General features: G+C 43.3%; 1 protein-coding gene across 3 annotated transcripts in view; it reads left to right on the forward strand.

Moving 5' to 3' along the window:
- MTM1 (myotubularin 1) overlaps positions 1 to 22,659 on the forward strand; it is a 97,596-nt gene that overhangs the window by 16,972 nt on the left and 57,965 nt on the right. For 2 of the 3 annotated variants that reach the window (XR_007148883.1, XM_047843493.1), the window contains exons 2-4: positions 6,347 to 6,419; positions 8,781 to 8,853; positions 10,649 to 10,743. Coding sequence is in view for 2 of the 3 variants with exons in the window: in XM_047843493.1 (XP_047699449.1) it covers positions 6,357 to 6,419; positions 8,781 to 8,853; positions 10,649 to 10,743 (231 nt within the window). In the remaining variant the exon portion in view is untranslated. The remainder of the gene's footprint in view (positions 1 to 6,346; positions 6,420 to 8,780; positions 8,854 to 10,648; positions 10,744 to 22,659) is intronic. The other variant, XM_047843494.1, reaches the window with a different exon arrangement.

The following is a 22,659-nucleotide window of genomic DNA, read 5'->3' on the forward strand; positions in this document are numbered from 1 at the left end:
ATTGTCATTGGGGTGAAGAAAGTTCATTTGGAAATCATTTATTTTAATAGTTTTTGTAAATAAAATCTTACTGGAATACAGGCACACCTGTTCATTTCTGTATAGACTTTTACTGTTTGTTTGTTTGTTTTTTTAAAGTAAGCTCAACACCCAACGTCGGGCTTGAACTCACGCCTCCAGATCAAGAGTCGCATGCTCTACTGACTTTGCCAGTGAGGCGAACCTGCCTTTTGCTGTTTTAGTGCTACAACACACAGTTTAGTAGCTGCAACAGAGTCCGTATTGCCCACAAAGCCTAAAATATTTACTATCTGTCCCTTTGTAGAAAAAGTTTGCCAACCCCTGTGCAAAGGAAAATGTATAAAAATGAAACTGCTAGTTTTACGGACCATCATTTGTTTCCCTGTGGGTTGAGCACATATGGAACTTGAATTGATGGTGTACCTGGTCTCAAATTGGCTAGGATACAAACATTTCTCTTTTGTACAGAGTGATTTCTCAAGGCATCATTTTTATTTTCTTGCCTCCTAGGTGGTCTACAGTGAGAGGAACTTCAATGCAAAAATCAGAAGAAGTTAATTTAGTAAATCCTGTGTTTACAGGCACTCCGGGTACCTACTGGAATGCTTGAGTGGTTCTCATTGGGGGTGACACTCCCCCTAGAGGTCAAATTGGAAATGGGGGGGGTGTTTTTATTTTCAGTGTAATGTGTTGAAAAATACATTATTTAACAAATTTTTTAAAAGAAAAATACATTATTATAAATCACTGTCCTTTTGTTTCTCCTTTACACTGAAGTTGAGGCACTATATTGATTATTTTTTGAAATTGTGTTTAGATTGGTAGTATCTATGATTTTCATTTCAGGCTAGCAAAGGGCCTTTGCAGGAATTTGCTTTAATAACAAAGAGAGGATTGGATCTAGTGGTATTGAGCACCACTGCCCTAAGTATTTGGCCTTTTTTTCCAAAGCAGACTTCCAAGTAAAGAGAGTGCCTTCAGAAAGACTTGTAATTCTGGACCCGGAGGCTGCTTACGCACAGCTTCTTGCTCACTGGCAGGCTTTAGAAGTGGGTTTTCAGACTGGGTAGCTTTCCACAGCTTTCAAAGGAGCCTCCAGAGAAAGACTATCTTTACACTTCATTTACACGTCAGCACAGAGTACAAAAGCACATTGAGTAAAATCCAAAGAGAAGGCCCGTATGCACTTTGTCACTGTACATGGAAAGTTTGCATAGACCACTAATTGAGGGCCACTGATCTCCAATCATGTGACCATGGGAGTTAGAACTCCTCTTGGAGTTTAGATTTTGCTTGCAAAGGCCCTGTGAGGTGGAGGTCAAAACTATTTTCTAATTCTGTTAGATTTTTTTAATGTTTGTTTATTTTTGGAGGAGAGAGACAGAGCCAGAGTGTGAGTGGGGGAAGGGCAGAGAGAGAGGGAGAGACAGAATCCAAAGCAGGCTCCAGGCTCTGAGCTGTCAGCACAGAGCCCGATGCAGGGCTCAAACTCATGAGCTGTGAGATCATGAGTTCAGCCTGAGCTGAAGTCGGACGCTTAACCAACTGAGCCTCCCAGGCGCTCCTGTTTTTAGATTTTTTTTAAAAATCTATTTATTTATTTGTGGAATCTATTTATTTGTGGAATCCTGTTTTTCATATGCAACAGAGAGGGCAGCAGATCCTTAGTCTGGAAGCAGGGTCTGGTGGAAGAGGTTTCTGTACCTGAATTGGAAGTATGCCTCACAGGAAAAGTGTCTAGCGTGGGCTGGTAAGGCTCCAGTTCTTTGTGGTGCAAGCTGCTTCAGAGCAGCATAAGTTAATGTTGCCCTTCCACTGCCCAGAGTCATCCGCCTTGAATATCCTGATGAGCCAACCGTTGGTTCTACCGTTTTCTTAAGTTTGTGTCGACTTTTGGCTTAAATGGAATATTGGGTGAATGACAGTTCGGTTCTTTGGCTAAGTCTTTATTGCCCAGGTCATTTATTTAACAAGTAAGTAAAACAGACCAGAATCCCCATCTGGGGGGTGGCTTGTATTCTGGTGGGGGAAGGCAGACACTAACAACAGATTATGTGAAAGGTGGTAAGTGGTAGGGAGAATAGACTGATAGAGGCAGAGAAGAGGGGGAGACAGGTGGAGAGGGGGAAGAGAGGTGAGAGAGACAGGGTAGGGGGACAGAGAGAGTGACACCATGAGTTTAGTTGTCTTGAATTTGTGAAGAGGGACTCAGTTAAGGCCGTGTTGTGACTTTTACATTTGATATATTAAATAATGCCTCCTTTATGTAGCTTTATGTGAAGGGGTTAGGGGGCCCCAGATTGCTTGCCTAGATGAGTTGAGTCTTAACTACTTCTTAGTCTCAAACTCCTTTTCTGCTGAGATTGGCACCAGTGACACCCAACCTGGTTTCTTTCAAAATGGGGACCACTTAGAAGTGCTTTTCTCTGAGTGGAAAGGACACTGCAGTGTTAGTCCAGAGGCCTAGGCCCTGCCACTGACACACGCCCTCGAGGCTCTTCTGGACATCTTCTCTGTCGTCAGAGAGGATTGGGCTGAATGTATGACAAAAGTTGTTTTCAGGATCAAAAGTGAGAGATGCCCACCTCTGGTTAGATTCCTGGAGAGAGAGAGAGAGAGAGAGAGAGGGAGAGGGAGAGGGAGAGGGAGAGGGAGAGAGAGAGAGAGAGAGAGAGAGAGAGAGAGAGAGAGAGAGAGAGAGAGAGAGTGTGTAGATGTAAATAGATACAGGGATTAAGCTTCATTTTTTACTTTAAAGCCAGGGTAGCCCAAATTCAATGTTGGTTTTTTTTTGTTTTTTTTTGTTTTTTTAATAAAAAGGAGTGAAGCTCAATCTTGAGGTGTCTGGGACAAAATATAACCAAAAGGGTATTTTCATGTACTTTTTAAAGAAAAGCTTTATAACTAGGTCACCGCCGGCCATGCATTTATCCCTGTGTTAGTTAACTTTCTAGCTAGTATTTACAGGGTCAGGACTAATTTGTAGCATACTTTTTTGTGATGTCAGCATTCAAGAAGTAACCTTTCATAATTGAAAAAATGGTAATAATTTGTTAATGTATATACTAGAACATTCTTCTGAGCCTGTTGTATATATTCGTTCATTCATTTTGCCCATCTATGCTGCAAAAAAAAAAAAAAAAAAATAGAGATCATAGCAGCCAAAGTCCTGAGAAGTTAAGTAACCCGCCCCACGTCAGTGAGTTGCAGAATCAGGATTTGAATGGAGTTGGCTCCAATAACTGTGCTCTCCAACATCGTGCTGTTCCAGCTTCTCTGCATTTCAGGGATCAATTGGAACCATTCAACAGAGAGGTTCACTGATGAGATTTTAAAGCGAACCTCATGGAACTGACCCATGTTACTTGGACCATTGGATTTCTCAGATTTGTGCTTGATCCAGCTTTTAATAGTAGTAGTTTCTGTGTAACTCTAAAAATGACTTTAGACATATTACAGTTGACTCTTGAACAACTTGGGGGTTATGGGTATCAACCCCCCATGCATTTAAAAAGCCACATATGGGTTTTGACTATGCAAAAGCTTAACTACTGCTACCCTACTGTTAATTTAGAAGCGTTATTGATAACATAAAGTTGATTAACATATTTTGTATGTTGTATATTATATATACTGTATTCTTACAATAAAGTAAGCTAGAGAAAATATTAAGGGAGTCATAAGAGAAAATACATTTACAGTACTCACTCAACTGAAAAATCCGTGAGTGGACCCGCACTCTTCAAACCTGTGTTGTTTAAGGACGAACTGTATTTGATTCCTTACAAAAAATGTCCTAAATGGGCATATCTATAAGGCTAGAAGGCAGGTTTGTGGTAGCTTAGGGGCAGGGGGAATGGGGAGTGATACATGACTAATGGATACAGAGTTTCTCTGTGATGAGAATGTTCTAGAGTTGGTGGTGGTGATGGCTGTGCAATTCCAGATACACTAAAAACCAAGCAGCCACTTGGTTGTACGCTTGAAAGGGGTGAGTCATGTAGTGAGTTGTTGTATCTCAATAAGATAGTTAGAAACGAGGAGGAAATTTTCCTCTGTTGTATTTAATCCATTTTATTTTTATTTATTTTTTAAATGTTTATTTTTGAAAGAGAGAGTACGCACACACGCGCATGAGTTAGGGAGGGGCAGAGAATGGAGGGGAGGGAAGGACAGAGGATCTGAATCGGTGAGCCAGATGTAGGGCTTGAATTCATGAACCTCTAGATCATGACCCGAGCCAAAGTCAGATGGATGCTCAACCGATTGAACCACCCAGGCACCCCTGTATTTACTTCATTAAAAAAATTTTTTTTAATGTTTATTTATTTTTGAGAGAGAGAGTGAGACAGAGTGTGAGTGGGGGAAGGGCAGAGAGAGAGGGAGACACAGAATCGGAAGCAGGCTCCAGGCTCTGAGCTGTCAGCACAGAGCCCGACGTGGGGCTCGAACTCCTGGACCGCGAGATCATGACCTGAGCTGAAGTCGGATGCCCAACCAACTGAGCCACCCAGGCACCCCTACTTCATTTTAAATTGAAGTTTGTTTTTTTTTTTAATGAGGACTGAATAAAATAGGAATACTCCTCTTTTCTTTTATGACTTACAAACATGAACAGGAAAGTGAAGACTGAATTGACTGTGTAACCCAGCATTTTAAATTTCTTATATTGACAGTAATAATTTAACTTTATTTGAAAACATTGACCTATATTAGTAAAGTATTTTAAATATTACAGTATCTGATTATTAAAAAGTAATTTTATATCTAACTGGAGAAAATCCCCCAAGTACATAATCTTGTTTAGTGCGTAGAATAATTTCAGGGCAGAAAAATGTCTGACTTGCTCTCGCTAGTCTATCTCATCCATTCTGCTTCTCTGAGATAATGAGTTATTTTGCTTGGATTTGAACTTGAGATTAGGTCTTTCAAAGCTATTTTTTTCTTAACTGTTTTATCTGCATTTCACTCATTTCAGAATTACACATTGATCTTTCTAAAAAGCTATTTCTAATTTTAGATTGTGCTACCTCTTAATACTTTCAGGTTTAAGTTTATAAAGAAGCATTTTATTTTGCCGTAATTACTTTCAAGCCTCAGGGTAGTTCTGTAGTTCCACTGTTGTAGGATTTGGTAAACCAGTAAACAAGCTCACCCCATTATGATGTTTCACAATATTGTGTATTTTGTACATAATCACTCATTGACCAAATAGGAGTGCCAAGTGTGTGCCAGGATGCAGCCATGACCCAGATGGACCCCATCCTTGCCTTTGGTGGCCTGAACTCCAGTGGGGGAAGCCTGGCAGTCGTAATCTTGGATGATTGTCCTCACGTAGCCTTTCCTGCATCTTTATCCTGGTGGTTACCCTTACCTGAATCTTTGTCACCTCTCTTGGTCCTTGCTTCTTTACCGTAACCAGCACTGTGCAGCTACCAAATCACTAGGTTTTGTGCCAAGGTGTGTTAATACTCACCGTGCCAGGTTTTGTTAGTGGTTGCTTTTTTAATGAGCCTCACAAAAAGATCCCATAAATATCTGCAGCCCCCTAGTTGATGTGGTTCACCTCCCAGTGACTTCATGTGTATCTCTCTGTGTCATTCACTTTGAGAAGGAAAATAACTAAAGCATTGCTTAGTTTCCTACTGTGGCTGTAGTCTTCACAAATCTAAATCCTCGCATTAAAACGATATTGTGTGTTCTGAATACGATGCTTTCATTTAAGTCTGAATTGTGATGAATATGCATTATTTAAATGAAGTATAAACTTTCCCTAGAAAACACTGATCAAATCAAATGTCGCTAATTTGATTTCCATCAAATCCATGCCACTTTAAATTGCCTCAATTTGGAGAAGACAGAATTTTTAAAGGTGAAATAAGTGTGACGGTTCAGTTGTCTACCTTTTTTACTACTCTGCTTGGCTGCTTCTAAATTATCTGTAAAAATTAAGAAGTGTAGAGATTTGAGGCCTGTTGCACAATTACTAAACATGGTGTTTTTTTGAGATGACAATTTGAATGCTATGGATAACAATTCTGGGAGTATGTGTAATGTCTCCCACTGTGCTCCCCCAAGTACACTTAGCTGCCCTTTTCTTCCCCAGATCCCTGTACCTTTGTTGGAGCTCTTCCACGTGACCTGTGCTGTGCTTAGTCCCTCGTGTGTCTCGTTCCCATTGGGGAGACTACTATGGAAATGGGGCCTGGAGAGCAGAGTCCTTTGGTTTTCAGTTGCAATACTCCAATCTCAGGTGCCTTATTGTTGGACATTGCACACAAATTCAGTTGATATTGAATGTTGTCTTTTTTGTTGTTGTTGTTAGAGTTTCCAGAATGGCTTCTGCACCAACTTCTAAATATAATTCACACTCCTTGGAGAATGAGTCTATTAAGAGGGTAAGTTGTGTTTTCAGCTTTATTTGTGCCTCTTTTTCTGCATTTCTCTTCTTATATTTGCATACTAGGTGGTCAGTTCAGGCTTATTGAATTATTAATTTCATTATTCATTCACATAGTGTGAATTCTTCCAATATATGTGGTTTTATATGCTATCCTACCTTGTTCCAGAAAAGACAGAATGCCGTTTACATGTTAAGTTTTGCATTTGTAAATCCTTTTGTGGAACTTGAGCAGGCTGTTACACCTTCCTAAATATTGGCCTTATTTTCTAATTATGATAAAATGGTTGTATGACCGAAACAAATACAGCATTAAGAAAAAAATGTTCAAAGTATCAAGGAGAAAATTATGTCATTAGAGAGAGATTTTGAAACCTATATTGAAAGGAAGGGTTGAATTTAAAATAAGCTTTACTCATGGCTCTTTGAAGCTTTTGATACATTTACCAATTCTCCAGCTGAAAGGTTGATTTACACCCCCGCCGGCAGTGTACTGAGTGCTGAAGCGATCAGAAGGAAGCCAACTAGTGTCTTTGAATTTGTAGCTCCCTGAATACTAATGAGGGTGACCTTTTTTTAAAAAAAAAGTAGTGTTCATTGTCCATTTGCTTTTCTTTTTTGAAGTGGCTGCTCGTGTCCTTTGCCTGTTTGCTTTTTGGGGTGTTTGAGGGATACTTTTCTATTGATTCATAAGTGTTCTTTACATATTGTGATAATCAGTTCTTTATAATATACAAGTCTTTTTCCTAGCTTATTATTGGCTTGTGATTATATTTGTGGCATTTTGATTTTGAAATACAGAGGTTTACATTTTTTGGTGTGTAATCACATCCCTCAGTCTTTTGTATTTCATATTTTCTGCTTTGGGTGTCATGTTTACAAGGACCTTTTTCATCCTCAAGATTATATAAGTTTTTATTGTGTTTTGGTATCGTTATGGTACAAGAAGCCGTTCTAAGCACAAGAGTTACTTCATGAAGCTAATTGTAAGTCCATGTGAAATGTGACTCTAATAGTGTATCCCATGTTAATCCCATGTTATCCTGTGTTAATCAAACATGTGTTTCCCTAATTTTGTGGTTGACTTCTACTTTCTTCACCTAGCCCAGAACTCTGGTCTTTAAAGGGTATAATGAATATCAATGCTTGTTACGCCTGTGTTTAGTTAGTGAGAGGCAGCATTAAAGGGTGTTGATGATCTCTTTCTGGTCTTATCATTAGTGTAAGTTGTGCAGGTTTGCTCCCCATTGGGGAAGGCATTCCTGGCTGGGAGCAATCTGTCTTGCCCTCCTAGTTAAAATGCTTAGCTTACAAGCACTAACACGTGGAAAATTGGCTAGGAATTTTCACATTGTGCCTGAATAAAAATGATAAAACCATCAAAAATCCAGCAGAGCACCTAACTTTGACAGCTTGTATCTGACCTAAATACACAACTGACACTCCCCTTATTTCATAATACTTCACATCTGCACAGCCCTCGATAAGTCACCAAATGGTGCCTTGTGCATTTTGTGTCACCTCATCTCAAAAACCCTTTGAGAGAAGTATTACTAACTTTACACATGGAAAGTCATGCTGAAAAAGTCTTGTGCCTGAATAGATGTTAAGGATGTGGACATAGGCAGCGCATCCTTGGCATTGATTGGCATGGACAGCTCAGTAAGGTTGGGGTCAACTGTGGGTGGCTAAACTGCTCAAGTTCAATTCATAGTTTAAGTCTCAACAACAGATGTTGGCGAGGATGAGGAGAAAGGGGAACCCAGTTACATACACACACGCAACTTGCCATCAATATTCATTAGCTGTGTTAACTTTTAGTCTGTAAATAACATTAGCACACTTTTCAGTATTAATTTTTAAATACTTGGTCCAAGTGCTTTACAGTTAACAGCATTCAGGAAAGTGATAAAAAGTCAATATCAAGCATATTCTTTTTTTTTAATTTTTTAATGTTTATTTATTTTTGAGAGAGAGAGAGCGAGAGAGACAAAGCACAAATGGGGAGGGATGGAGAGAGAGGGAGACACAGAATCCGAAACAGGCTCCAGGCTCTGAGCTGTCCGTGCAGAGCCCAACGCGGGGCTCGAACCCATGGACGATGAGATCATGACCTGAGCCAAAGTCAGACACTCGACTGACTGAGCCACCCAGGTGCCCCAATATCAAGCATACTCTATAGACACACTTTGGCAGCTTTTTAAAAAATTTTAAATATTTAATCATCTAAATAATGGTAAATATCACTGTAATTTTTTTCTTTTTAAAAAGTATGTTTTTGGTTGGTTGTGTTCCAGGTTGCTTAAAAACCTGTGCAAATGTAATGTCATTTCTTCTGATGCCCCTGTTTAATTTCCAGACTTCTAGGGATGGAGTTAATCGAGACCTCAGTGAGACTGTTCCTCGACTTCCAGGAGAAACTCGCATCACTGGTAAGGGTCCTATGAATTTAGGATTCACATAGTATGATGAGCGTCCCAGCAGGGTCAGGTGGCTTCAGTCCCTCCTTCTCTTTTAGAAGTCACATTGAGATAAATAGGCTAGCTTTGTTTGAAAGTGTTAACATAAAGACAACCCTCTGCATTAGTTTCTTGATCAAAGAGTTCCTTCAAGAGTTTCGTGTGGTCCAGGATAGTGATATTTTCCCCTCTGTACCCAAGACTGAGAATTATTTTAGAAAAGTGGATTATCTCTTGAACGTCCTTGTTGGAGCCCTAAGCTCTCATGGTTTGAGGTTGTAAGAACAAAGTAATACTAAATTTTTCCAGCCTATGATGTGTGCTTTTTAAAATGATCAACCTAAAGACTTAACATCTAAGTAGTCTTCCTTTGAAATATAGGAGACCATATTGGTTTAAAATATCTTTCATTTGTCTGAAAACATTTGTAGTAATGTAGTAGTACATTTGTAGTAATGTTGATACAATATTTTGATTGTTTACTTATTTTTTTCATGATAAATTCATATTAAGGGGAAGGGATTTACTTTGGAAGGACCAGATCATTCTGGCTTAAGAATACAGAAGCATGTGACAGCTTCTAAGCCAAATGCTGATGTTGTGGGCATTCACATTTTGTATTGGGGTCAATACCCTCCCTCACCTCAGATCACCACATATTTGGTGGTGATACAGTTACCATTGTTTCAAGGAACCCTTTGGTTTGTTAGCTAAGATCTGGGTTGTTTAGGTTAAATGGCTAAAATATGGTATTGATTAGATTAATGTCATAAGATATGGTCCCTTTGTGAATTAGTTAGCCATGCACCATGAGAAACTATTCCACGTCCACAGACTTGCACACATGATCCTAGTCTTGAAAAGAAAACCAGTGGCATGTGTCCATCCCAATTTCTGGATAAGAGCAGAGAGGATAGCTTACTTTGGGCGGTCTTCCTCTATGAGCTTTTTGTGCTCTGTATCAGTCAGACGCTTAACCGAGGTAGTAGTTTATTGAATTAGCATGAAGTAGCCTTACTGGGTATTTTTCATTTAGTACCCGTGGAGAAAGGGATTTCAAAGTAGTTAAAAAAAAAATTAAAACCCAGTACCACATTCAAGGACACCCTTGAAAGATAACAGAAGGATATTTTTATTATAATAAATTTACTCTCCTGATTTAGTCTCCCCTTATGTTTGAGTCCACTAAAGATGTACTATTCTTTTGGCCATCTGTTTTTTTAACACTTAAATAATTGAAGTGAATCAAGCTTAACACTCTTCTCTGGACTATTAGAAAGAATAGACTATAGAAATATTTCAACCACTGACATTCATTTATTAAAAACGTCATGATGTCGGTGTGATTAGAGGCTGGCAAACCGCAAATCCTGTCTGGTGGTTAGGCCATGAGACTGTCCTCCTCCATGAGTTGCCATCTTCTGGTTGAAGTAGCTCCGTAGTTACCTTTATAGCCACCTGGGGGGAGCAGTGGCTGTACCCTCCTTCACTTCTGCTCTCCAGCTTTTACCACCTTGCCCAAGCTGGTGACAGCATTTTGGTCAAGCTCAGGGGAGCAAAGCTGGTGCCTGGACATGACGTGTGGCCCCTCTTGACCTAGCACGGTAATGTGGAAACATTGCTGGTGCTTGCTTTCGACTTTTCTGGTGATCTTTTTTTTTTTATTGTAGTTATTCTTAGCCAAATAGTTTATATTAAATTAGTGCCATTTGTTGTGTATTTTGGTATATATTTCCATTATTTTAGGGTACTTTTTTTATCTTAATAGACAAAGAAGTTATTTACATATGTCCTTTCAATGGCCCCATTAAGGGAAGAGTTTACATCACAAATTATCGTCTTTATTTAAGAAGTTTGGAAACGGTAAGTAGAATCTAAGACCATAAAGATGACCCTAACTGTTAAAGATAATGCTAAACTGTCTCTCTTCTACCTTGCAAGACTGACTGGACCAGATTAACATGGGAATGCATTTGCTTCTCAGCTCTTAATTTTTGGCTTACGCAAAGCTCATTTAACACTAACACCTGTATATGTAGGAATAGAGTGAATTTAAAAAGAAGTTTTTATCCTGGGAAATACTGGGGAGGGGTTGGTAACTGGACCCATTTGCTAGCCTGGAGAAGTTGGTTAATATAGAACCGTGGTTCTTCACCAGAAGCACAGATGAGAACCACTTGTGCTACTTAACAGACACCACAGATGTCCTGGATGTCCTGCATCAGAATGTCCATATCTGTAGTTCAGGTGTGGCTGTTATTTTTAAAACTTTACAGAGGAGGATGCTGATGTGAGTCTCTACTCTAGAACTTTCCTAGTGTTCAATTACAAAGTACCAGGTAGCAGTTTAGAACTAGGATGCCTATGGTATGGCTTAGTGCTGTTCTACCTTTTCATTCTAAGATGAAACGTTTGCCATAGCATTTCAAGGAATGTTCCACTGATGGAACAATGAAATAGAGACGAGGTGCTCTACAAGGAAAGGGAAGAGTATAGCTGTTGTGGCTGACACAAAGGACTTACAGTAGATAGGTTGTTGTCTAGGCCAGCCTGAAGGGGCAGCTGTATTTTGGGGGTGGACCAAGGGGAGAATAGATAGATAGATAGATAGATAGATAGATAGATAGATAGATAGATAGATAGGTTGGTCCAGGGTACATGGAAGAATAGCCTAATAGTGGTTTATACACAGGAGATGGTGAGACTGTTAGGAGGAATCTAGCTTGTGTTTCATTGTTTTTACCCTATAATTTCTTCAGGACTGTGTTATTGATGCATTATCTTGATTGAATCAAGGCATATGACTGATGCTGACTAAGAAACATGGGCTCAATGGTGGTGGTACACTTAGGTGAGGTTATACACTGGTGTTAAAGGCTCATAGCCATCCAAGAAGGGTGGTCTCTAATGTCTTGCTGTGCAGGGCCCTTCCTCTGCAGCGTTTCTAATGCAGTACAGTTGAACACCCAGAAAGCACGTGTGTCCAACATGTGAAAAACAGCAAACCAGCCAATGTGCTAGACTACACAGGTGTGATTTGAAATGGTCTTAATCAACCAGGATTTGGGAGTGAAACTAATAATATAAAGTTTAACATAGGTAACATTTACTTCATACAAACCGGTTGTACCAATAAAGGGTGGAGGAGGTCTGTCTTAATAGTGGCTCAAGCTTATTTGATCCAGTAATTGGGCATGATTGATTAAAAAGTTAATATACCTGTAGGCTAAACTAACAAAACTATAATATAATAGCAAAATGAGACTGTAGTCCCATCTGAAGTGTCGTGTTCAGATCCAGGTGCCATGTTTTGAGAGGGACATTGGCAAACCAGCAAGGGTTCAGACAAAGGGAACGGCTTGTGAAGAGGCTGTAGTATGAGTGATGATTAAAATAAGCGTCGATGTTTCCTCTGAAGACCGAAGGGAGGCATGACAGAGCTACCTTGGAGTGTTTGGAGTGCCTTCTGTGGAGCAGGGATCAGACTCATTCTGTACAGCTCCCAAGGGGCAAATTGGGGCAGATTGAGAGATTTTATGCTGATATATGCAAGAGTTGTCAAAAATGAGAATTAAAGCAAGTGTTACGGTGCCTTTCCCCTCTAAGAGTCTTGGCTCATTGGGCTGCCACGCGTGCCCAGTTCCATTTCATGCTATCACTGATGATGAACTGGGGAAATTTTTTTTTAAATTTTGTCTTTAATTTTGAGAGAGAGCATGGGAGGGCCAAAACGGGAGTGGGGAGAGAGAGAATCCCAAGCAGGCTTGGTACTGTCATGCAGAGCCCGATGAGGGGCTTGAACTCACAAACCGTGAGATCATGACCCAAGCAGAAACCAAGAGTCGGATGCTCAACCAACTAAGCCATCCAGGTGCTCCAAGTGGGGAGATTTTTTAAACTGGGGTGCCGTGACAGGATTGTATGATCTCAACTGCATAAACTATCCATAGACAAGAGGCCAGAAGGAAATATAGCAAACGTCTTAGTACTTGGGGTATCTGGGGAGTGGAATTATACATGCTTTGTTTTGTCCCTTCCACTTGGAGTGAGCATGTATCACTTTTATAATTGGGAGAGCACTTAGCAAGCTTTATTTTGTTCTTATACAGCATCTTAAGAGGTGGGGATTAGCACCGAATGGGTGTACAAAATGCCCATTTGACACCAGCTACTAACTTTTTCCTCCTTCCACTGTTTCACATAAACCTTTTGACCAATTGGCTATAACATTTAGTCCAAGTATAAAAGTGGGAAGCTAATGGCATAAAACACCATATAAAGAAAGCCATGTAAGTGGTTCTGCAGAAGCCTCAAAGCATAGGCCTCATAGTGTTTCTCAAAGTCTAAATAAGAGCATCAGTTGTGGATTCTGCTGCAGACTGTGTGTTTGGCAAAGAGCTGTCCTCTCACGGGCATTTGGAAGCGGACACCTGTGTGTTTCAGGTATGTAAATACTGCAGTGGGAGTCGGCTGTCCCATTTGGTTGAGGTGTCAAGGGCAAGTTTCCTGTCTGCCCCACCCACCCCTGCACCGTCCCCTTCCCAAGGACGGTAGAAGCACAGTGGCTGTATCCTTAGATTGTCATCGTGGCCCTCCTTCATGACCTCCCCCTCCCCCACTGTCCCCTGCATGCTGCCTGCACAGTGATCCTCCGTGGAACGAGGCCAGCCAGCTTACTTCTCCATTCTATAACTCTCGTTGGCTCCCTATTGCCCATAGAATAAAATCTGCTGTCCTTTATATGGCATAAAAATCCTTGCAACTTCTCTTGCTTCGATCCACACCACTCCTGCCCATACTGTTCTTAAACCACCTTCCCTTCTCCCAACACGCAAGGCCCTTCCATGCATCTGTGTGGATGCATTGCACGTGCTGTTCTCACTGTCCCCAGATGCTCTTTTCAGAAGCTGCTGTTTGTCCTTCAGAACCCACCTCAAAAATCACACCATCTTCGGAGCCTCCTCCAGCTCACGGTGAGGGACCCCCTCCCTCTTTGTGTCTCGGTAGCCTTTCCCCATGCCTCTCTGTTAGCATTTATTGCTGTGAGCCCTTCACTGGCCAACACTTCCTTTTTCCTTTTCGTGTTTGTTTCTCCTGAGCACTTGCCGCCACCTCCTATTTTATATATGCCACTGCTTCGTCTTGTTCCTTGACTGTGTGAGGACAGGGATGCTTGTCTATCGCCCCGTGTCCCCTCTGCGCTTAGGGCCTGGCACATTGAAGGTGCCCAGTCGGGCTGTGCTGAATGAAGGAACTCTGGTGTTCTTTACTTGCTGCTATGTCTGTGGCCTTTACTAATGGTGCGTCTGCTTGGTCCTGTGTGCCTAGCTAGCACGGTGCCCACTAGATAGTAGGCACTCAGTAAAAATGTATTCCGTGAGTGAACTCGGGAGGGAATAGGCTTCATTGCTGTGGTGTCTTTTTTTTTTAAGTTTGTTTATTTTAAGAGAGAGAGCATGAGCAGGGGAGGGGCAGAGACCTGGGTCGGGGGGAGAATCCCAAGCAGGCTCCACACTCTCAGCATGGACTCCGACAAGGGGTTGGAACTCACGAACCGTGAGAGGTTTTGACCTCTCAAAACCAAGAGTCAGGGGCGCCTGGGTGGCTCAGTCGGTTGAGTGTCCGACTTCGGCTCAGGTCATGATCTCACGGTTTGTGAGTTTGGGCCCCGTGTCAGGCTCTGTGCTGACAGCTCAGAGCCTGGAGCCTACTTCGGATTCTGTGTCTCCTTCTCTCTCTGCCCCTCCCCCACATGTGCTCTGTCTCTCTCTGCCTCTCAAAAATAAAGAAAACTAATAAAAAAAAATTTAAAAACCAAGAGTCAGACACTCAACCAGCTGGGCCACTCAGGCGCCCCTGTCACTGTGGTTTGACCTCAATGTAGGCCCCACTAAATCGTGGCATCTTGAATACCAACATTGCTTCTGGAGTTTGGAAATTTCATAGTCCCTTTTTAACCTTGAGGGTGTTCAGGAATTTGGCTTGGGGTCGATCTTGTGACCACAGCAGGGACACTTTAGGCACAATAATAGTCTATAATCAGTACACCACCATGGGGAAGACTGCTTCAGCTTCCCTTCCAGGAACACTGGGTTCAAGTGCTATAGTGGGTTAGAAAAGCAAAGTAACTCTTTGTTCACGTGCTCATACCTTTATTCCGGAACCTTCAGCAAGCAGCTTGGTGAACAACTCAAAAACGAGTAATTGGGGTGTAATATGACAAAGCCCACACTGGTTGCATAATGCCACGAGGTTACGAGGGAGAGGGTGATTAACTGTGTGATGACTCATAGCATGCTTTGTAGAGGAGGTGATATTTGAACCGAGTCTTGACGAATGCTAACAATTTCCTGGACAGGAGGGAAGAGAGGGAGGAGCACATCAGGTAGAGAGTTTCCCTACCGCTTGTATGACAATATAGAGAAGACCACATACTGTAAAACAGCTGAGTTGTCTGTTGGAGATGGAGGGGAGCAGGGTGGCAGGAGATGATACTGGAAAAAGGGTGCACCCCAACAGTCTCACAAGTCACGTGTCAGCGCCCACCTTCTGTGGACAACCACCTGGTGGATGTGGGTTTCTGGAAGGGATGTCAGGTTGCAGTGTGTCTGATGGATTATGGAAGGAGACTGGAGGGAGGGAGAGCAATGGAAAAGTCAGCTGTCCAGGTGAGCATCCCAGGCCTCACAAGGTCACCGTTGCACCAAGAGGAGGCAACAGCGTGGAAGGTTCAGGAGAATAGGGTGGCCCTTTGGAGGCGGGAGTTGGAGGAAGGACCTCAGGTGGCAAATGATGCCTGTGATCCTTTGCCTTTGAAATGAACCTCACAGGAGAAGGAACATGCGTGAGAGAAGCCCCTGGGGCTCTCAGAACACGTGGGCTTGATCACCATACAACCACTGGGTGGAGATGTCTCTGAAGCAGTTGGAAGCGTGACTCTGAAACTTATGAAGTTGTTAGCAACATCAGTGTTGGTGAACACCGCATACATCCATGCGATTACCTGAGAAGAAGATGTGACAAGGACATGCGGGCTGTGGCGAGAACCCTGGGGAGCACGAGCATTCTTGGGGGGGGCGGGAAACAGGGGGAGTTCCAGCATAGAAGAGAAGCGGCAGTCTCAGCAGTAGAAAATGTGAGTGAAGGCTTTGGTGGAAGTCGGTATAGAAGAGAAAAGACTCGGGAAGGGAGCAGACCACCGACGGAATGCTGCAAGGCTCAGTGGGAGAAAGAATGAGCAAAGGCCACAGAGGGTGGTCATTAGGTCACTGGGAGCCCTGGTGGGAACCGATTCTGTGGAGATGCCAGTCTGATTGGCATCTCGCTCCTTCCACCTTCCAGGCCTCGGCACAGCAGGCTTGTCTCCAGTCTCCCTCCCCAGGGCTTCCCCTGCTCCCTGGCTGCAAAGAACTCCGCTGCCTGCTGGCAATGCTCCTTCCTACATGCTGTCCCCATCTGGCCGCAACTGACATGCAGGGCGGTTCCCTGGTCATCCCTGGGCTTCCTTTGGTTTCAAGTGCCACCTGTCTTTCTGGCCCCTTTCTCATTCCTTGCTGCCCGCTCGAGACCCCTTGCCTTTTCACCCACCATCCCAGATGCCTGGACCGAGGTGGGGGCCTTCAGCTCTGCCTCCCTCCCCAGTTCCTTCCTTCCTGGTGCTCTAGCTTCTCTGGGTGGCACTGCTTGTCTTCCAGTCATCCTGGGATCCCTGCCCCTCCCCTCCCTTCTCCATAGTCCTCTTCACGTGTGCTGTGCCCCACCTTAGTCCAAGGTCTTGTCCCAGTCTGCTGGTGGGGCTACACATCAGCTTCCCTACCCGCAGTCTCTCCCCACTCCCTTCTTTCTGGCTCCCAAAGACATCCTGATAGTCATGCCCTCCCCTTCCTCAGAGGCTCGGCTCCTTTCCTCCCTCATTTCCAGTGCCTTAGCCAGGGAATTAGGGGCACCTTTCCACCTCTGTCCGGTGTGCCCACTTTGCGCTCTGGCTCAAGTGCCCTACTCACTGTACCCCGACTAAGCCCTGTGCTTTCTGTTCTGGACATGCATTCAGGCCAGTTTTTTTCACCTAGAGCACGCATTCATCTCTACTAGAAAATTATTTTGGAATATTGAAGATAGAAAGTTTATAAAGAATACCCTAAACATCTACAGATCCTCCACCCAGCTGAAGAGACCCCATCTTCCCTTTGCTGCGGAGGTAATCCCACTTGAAAGTTGGTATTTCTTGCTCCTGGTCACCCACACACCCCTTTCTAAACTAGAATGGACTACAGCAGATGCATGGCAGCTAGACGAATACAGGGTTTTGGGCCTTCCAACTGAGCAGTGCTGATGAGATGAGAAACATGTTGTGCACACACCTTCCATTTTCTGATGGTTAAGTCAGAAATAGTGTGTTCTTCCTGGATTAAATGCAAGGACAAATCTCTCTGAAAGGAACACAGTGATTCCATTCTCCAGGCAGAGTATTACCCAAAGATTCTTCAGTCCCATTTAAGACCCTCTATAAGGATATGGGACACACGTTCATCTTTACTTGGTAAATGTATTTCTTTGAGGGACTAGAAAAATGAGGTCCATTTCCTTAGCTTTTCGATGGTTTACCAGTCAGTGTACAGACAGGACTTGGATAAGTGAGTTGAATGGATGGCGGTGTGTCCGTCAGAATCTGTCTCTCAAATACGCAGTTCTGAAATGAGCTTTGGGCAGGTGCTGGGTATCGTGCCAGCTGGAAGCTGGGTGTTTAACAAGAGTGGGAGCACTTCGGTTCTGTGGTCTTCGTCATTGGCTGCAACTGGAGATGTAAGCCTCGGACACCACCCTTGCCTTGTGGTATGGACAGTCAGAGCCACATATGTATTCTTTCCCAGAGGGAAGGCCCATCTCATTCATTACAAGGATGACTGACAAGGATTCCTATAATACTTTTCTTTTCAAGAAAGTCCATTGGAGGCTTTTCAAGATTGTTCTTTCTTGGGTTCCTCAGGCTAATAGATTTAGCACCTGTTTTTGTTTTAAGGGAGCTGAAATAATGCAAAAAAGACTGTAATAATAAAATATTCTCTTGTGTCTATAAGTAGGAAATTCAGCGGGAATGTGGGACCTGTGCTGTAGGTATTCTGCTAAACTTCAGTCTTGAATCCTCTTACACTGCTGCTGCAAAATGAATGCTGTCTTTGGTTAAAACAATGCCTACTGCCACCTTCGGTTCCCTTGCCCCTTGTTGCCATATCATTCCCACTTTTCCAGTTCCCAAACTTGAGAGTCTGTGGGCTACTGAACCCTGCTGTGCAAGTCCCATAGTAGATTTAATTCATTAGTCCCTTTACAAGTACAGGCTTTCAGACCTCAGGGTCTCCTTCCGCCTGGGCAGTTCTTTGGATTTCAGGTTGACTTTTTCCGTCCCCCACTGTGTCACTGACAAACCCTCCATGTTCTTCAGCGGACTGCCTCTCTTGTTCTGCTGAACAGGTAAAAGCCCTCCTCCTTGAGCTGCTTACCTGCCCCCCACCCCCGCCGCCACTACCCACTGATATCTGTTTTCACCCATCCTTTCCTCCTCTCATCTGAGAGGAAGGGACTAGTTGCATTTTTGAAAACAAAATTCCTCTACTTGAGCCTTTTTTCCTTTGCTCTTTTACTTCCTCTGGAGTTTAGTGCCCCCTCAGTCATTCTCTGTCTTCCAGTTGTGGTGTCTGTTGGCTCCTTTGCCCCACCCGGCCCCACAGACCTGCTCACGTCTCTATGTCTTGGATCCCTGCTACCCCCCTGCCCCAACACTACCATCCTCTTTCTTCCCCTTCTTTAGGGGACTTCTTTAAAAATTAGTCCACACTCACTGCTTCTACCTCCAGACTGTTAACTCCTTCGTGTTTTGTGGTCTGACTTCTGTTCCCTATTGAAAGTCCTCTTTCAGTGCTCAATTCCAAGTGGGCTTGGTTGAGTTCTCAGCTCCTTTTAAAAGTGTATTTATTTTGGGGGGGAGAGAGAAAGAGAGAGAGGCAGACAGCAAGAGAGAGCATAGGGGAGAGGCAGAGAGAGAGAGAGGGAGAGAGAGAATCCCAAGCAGGCTCTGCACTGTCAGCACAGAGCCCTATGTGGGGCTCAATCTCACAAACTGTGAGATCATGACCCGAGCCAAAATCAAGAGTCAGACATTTAACCGACTGAGCCACCCAGGCACCCTAAGCTCTCAACTCTTTAACTTCTGTGCAGTGACAGATATTGTTGACTACTCTTTCTTTCCTCTGTAATTTTCTCCATATTTCTTGGGTCTTCCCCCACTTCTGCCATTTTGCCTTTATTGCCACCCATTTTTTCCTTCTTACTTCCTAGATATATATTGTCCCCAGAGTTTGCTTCTTTCTCAGCTGTCAGTTGCTCTCCAGTTCTATAGCTCCGGTCCTAATCTTTCATTCCTTATTTGTTGACCATTCGAGAGGCCGCTGTGTGTCGAGCACTGTGCCAGATGCTAGGATCCAGTGGTGTGCACAGCAGACACAGTCTCTCCCTCATGATGCTTTAGTTTTGATGGGACTGCCAGGCATTAATCAGATACTCATACCAGGTATATGACAACAAGTTGTTGTGTTGCTTGTTGAGTAGCACAGGCGTGCAGCTGTTTGAGAAGCCTGGGAAATTGTCCTGAGAAAGTGATGTTTCACCCCTGATCTGAAGAATGAATGTGAAAAGAAAAGAAAGGAAAGAAAACAATGAATAGGAATTCCCTAGATGTTCGGCAGAGACTGGGTGGGAGACAATGGGCAGAGAGAACAGCCCGTGAGAGGCCCTGAGAGCAAAGGGAACACGGACCGATGAGCGAGCGGGTGGCTGGGTTGGTGGTGGGAAGAACGGCAAAGAGTGAGCGGGAGGGAGAGGGGTTGGGGGCCAGATGGCCGAGACCTGGTAGATCCCGTTAAGGATGGAGGTGTTTGGAGTTGAGCAGTGAGAAGTTTTGGAAGCGCTTTAAGCAAAGGAATGATACAGCCTCAGACTGACTTTTGTAAGCGATCAGCTGTATGGAGGGCAGACTCTAAGGGGAGCAACGGTCCATGCAAAGAGGCTGCTGTGCCTATTCCAGTGGCCCAGAGAAGTTGCTGCTAGAAGTGGAGAGGGGTTGACGGACTCAAGATTGATTTAAGAGATAAACGTGGGAGACCGGATGAGGGATAACAGAGAAGGGGATGTCAAGGATGACTCCTAGGTTTCCAGCTTTTGTAACTGCGTGGATGGAGCACCAGCCACTGAGATGGGAAGACGTAATTGGGAGAGAGAAACATCACATGATTAGTTCTGGACGTTCTGAGTTCAAGGGGCCTTTGGAATCTCTCCCAGTTCTGTATTTCCAGCTGCCTCCTGGTTATCTATACTTGATTAATTTACCATAACCTCCAGCCCAGTGTATCTCAAAGTGACCATGTTAATCTTTCTCTAGAATCCCTTTTTGTGTTCTTTATGTCTCTTTGTGGGACCACATCTCTCGTCTGGGCCTAAATCTGAGTCATTGTTGATGCTTCCCCAGTGGCTCATTGTCTCCTCTTCTCAAAACACATTCCATGGATCCCATTCACCCCAATCCAAACCCTGGGGTGCTCCCCAGGGAATTCCCCTGCCATCCTTTTGTAAACCTGACCCGCTTGCTTTTTTTTTCCCCCCTGCAAAATCCCCATACTTTCCCACATGTGTGGCTGATGTAACTGTTACCTGTGTTTGGAAGGCAGATCTCCCAGCTGCTATCATTCCATCCTGTAAGGATCATTTTTCACATCGCCATTGCCCCAGAACCTTCAGGAGACCCAACCGATAGGAAATTGTTTTGCTCTCCTCTGATCTCTCAGCCCATTTGTCTGGATGTGGGTGGTTTGCTTTGGTTTTTGTGGCTCTTGTACTTGCGGCCTGGCGGCATGGCTATTTGGGTACCTGTGTGTTCTCTCCCAGTCTGTGCCCTGGGTTCTGTGAGGGTGGTGCTTGCATATTGTCTCCGTGGCTCCCGGCATCCAGTGTGGCTTCTGTTACTCTGTACATACTCGAGAGAGAGAGTAAATGCTTGCATCTCTGCAGAGTTTGTGTTCTGTTTACTTCCCCACTATTTTAGATCCTTAAATGTATAGAATTTTGAGTTAGAACGGGCCTTTGAGAATTCTTAAATATTTAATGATATTTAGATAGTAACAACTCAGGTTTCTACAGAGTTAAGCTAATTTTCCTATTCCTGGATCTTCCAGTTTGGCCTGCTGGGTTATCTGATCTTGAACCTGTCTCTCGGGGAGAACATGGCAAGTAGCCTCATTAAACTATGGGTGTCTTTGGTCAGGAACTGGCTGGTTCTCCTCAGTGTCCTTTTTCTGTTGGGTCAGAATAGTCAGAGCTATAGAGTTTCCTCCATACAAGGACAAAGGACAGTGAGGTCTCCTCTCACTTTAATTTTTTTTTACTTTTTTGGTTGCATTCTTACTTCCTTGTTGATGTTAGAGCATGAGACTTTTATTTAGTATCTCATCTGTGTATTTTTAGATCTAACTGTAAGTTTGGTATTTAAGCATATAGTTGGACACTCCTAAATCTCAGTCTAAACAGACTGCCTGATCGTGTGCTTCTATTTTATGTTATTCTTAATTTTTTAAATATTTATTTATTTATTTTTGAGAGAGAGAGAGAGACAGACAGAGGGAGACAGAGTGTGAGCCGGGGAGGGGCAGAGAGAGAAAGGGAAGACAGAGAATCTGAAGCAGGCTGCAGGCTCTGAGCTGTCAGCACAGAGCCCGATGGGCCTCGAACTCACAAACCACGAGATCATGACCTGAGCCGAAGTCGGACGCTTAACCAACAGAGGCACTTCGGCACCCCTGATAGTTTTCAATAACTAGATTGTATGGAGAGGTAAATACGTTATAATATGCAGCTACAAATGTACAGTTACTGAGTATTGTCTCCTTTTCTCTAGGCACTTGGGTTTGAGTCATGTAGAGAGGTGTCTTTCCCCACGGCAACAACTATAACCTGCGTCCTTATGGGTACAAAGAGACCTCTAGCTGTTTGCAAGGGCGTACTGATCCACATTTGTAGAATACAGTTATATCTTCCAAATGCTAAAATAGTCTTCGTGATCGTAATAATAACTTCCTTTGTTTTGTAGCTACCAAATGACAGGCACCATGCCAGGTGCTTAAGTCCGTGATCTTTAATCATCCCTACTTGACAGGAAAATGTGGCCAAGAGGTACCATCACTTGCCAAAGCCATTCAGCTAATAAATGCCAAAGCTCTACTTTGAACCAATTTTGTGCAACATAAGAGCTTGTGCTCTTTTCTCTACACTGTGATAACTGTGCTCTTACGTTTCCTTTACCTTTTTATTTTGAAATAATGATGAACGCTCAAGAACTTGGAAAACTAGTACAATACCTATAGCCCCTCCAATAACTATGCTGCTTGATCACAACCAGGAAATTTATGGCACAATACAGTCGACTGAGACCCTGACTACTTGAATTTCACCTGTGTTTCATGCACTCATGTTTTCATGTTTCTGCATACAATCCTATGACATTTGATCCCATGTATCACGTAACCACGCACTAGCAATCAAGAAAAGCAGCCATTTTGCCAGTGTGAAAGAACTTCCTCATGCTGCCCCTGTATAGCCACAGCCTACTTCCCCTCGACCCCTGACAACCACTCCTCTGTTCTCCATCTCTACAATTTTGTCACTTCAAGAATGTCCTAAGTCAACTCCTATAGTGTGTGACCTTTGGACATTGGCCTCATCCACTCAAGCATG

The sequence above is a fragment of the Prionailurus viverrinus genome, chromosome X (genome assembly GCF_022837055.1).
Source record: "Prionailurus viverrinus isolate Anna chromosome X, UM_Priviv_1.0, whole genome shotgun sequence".
Lineage (NCBI taxonomy): Eukaryota > Metazoa > Chordata > Mammalia > Carnivora > Felidae > Prionailurus > Prionailurus viverrinus.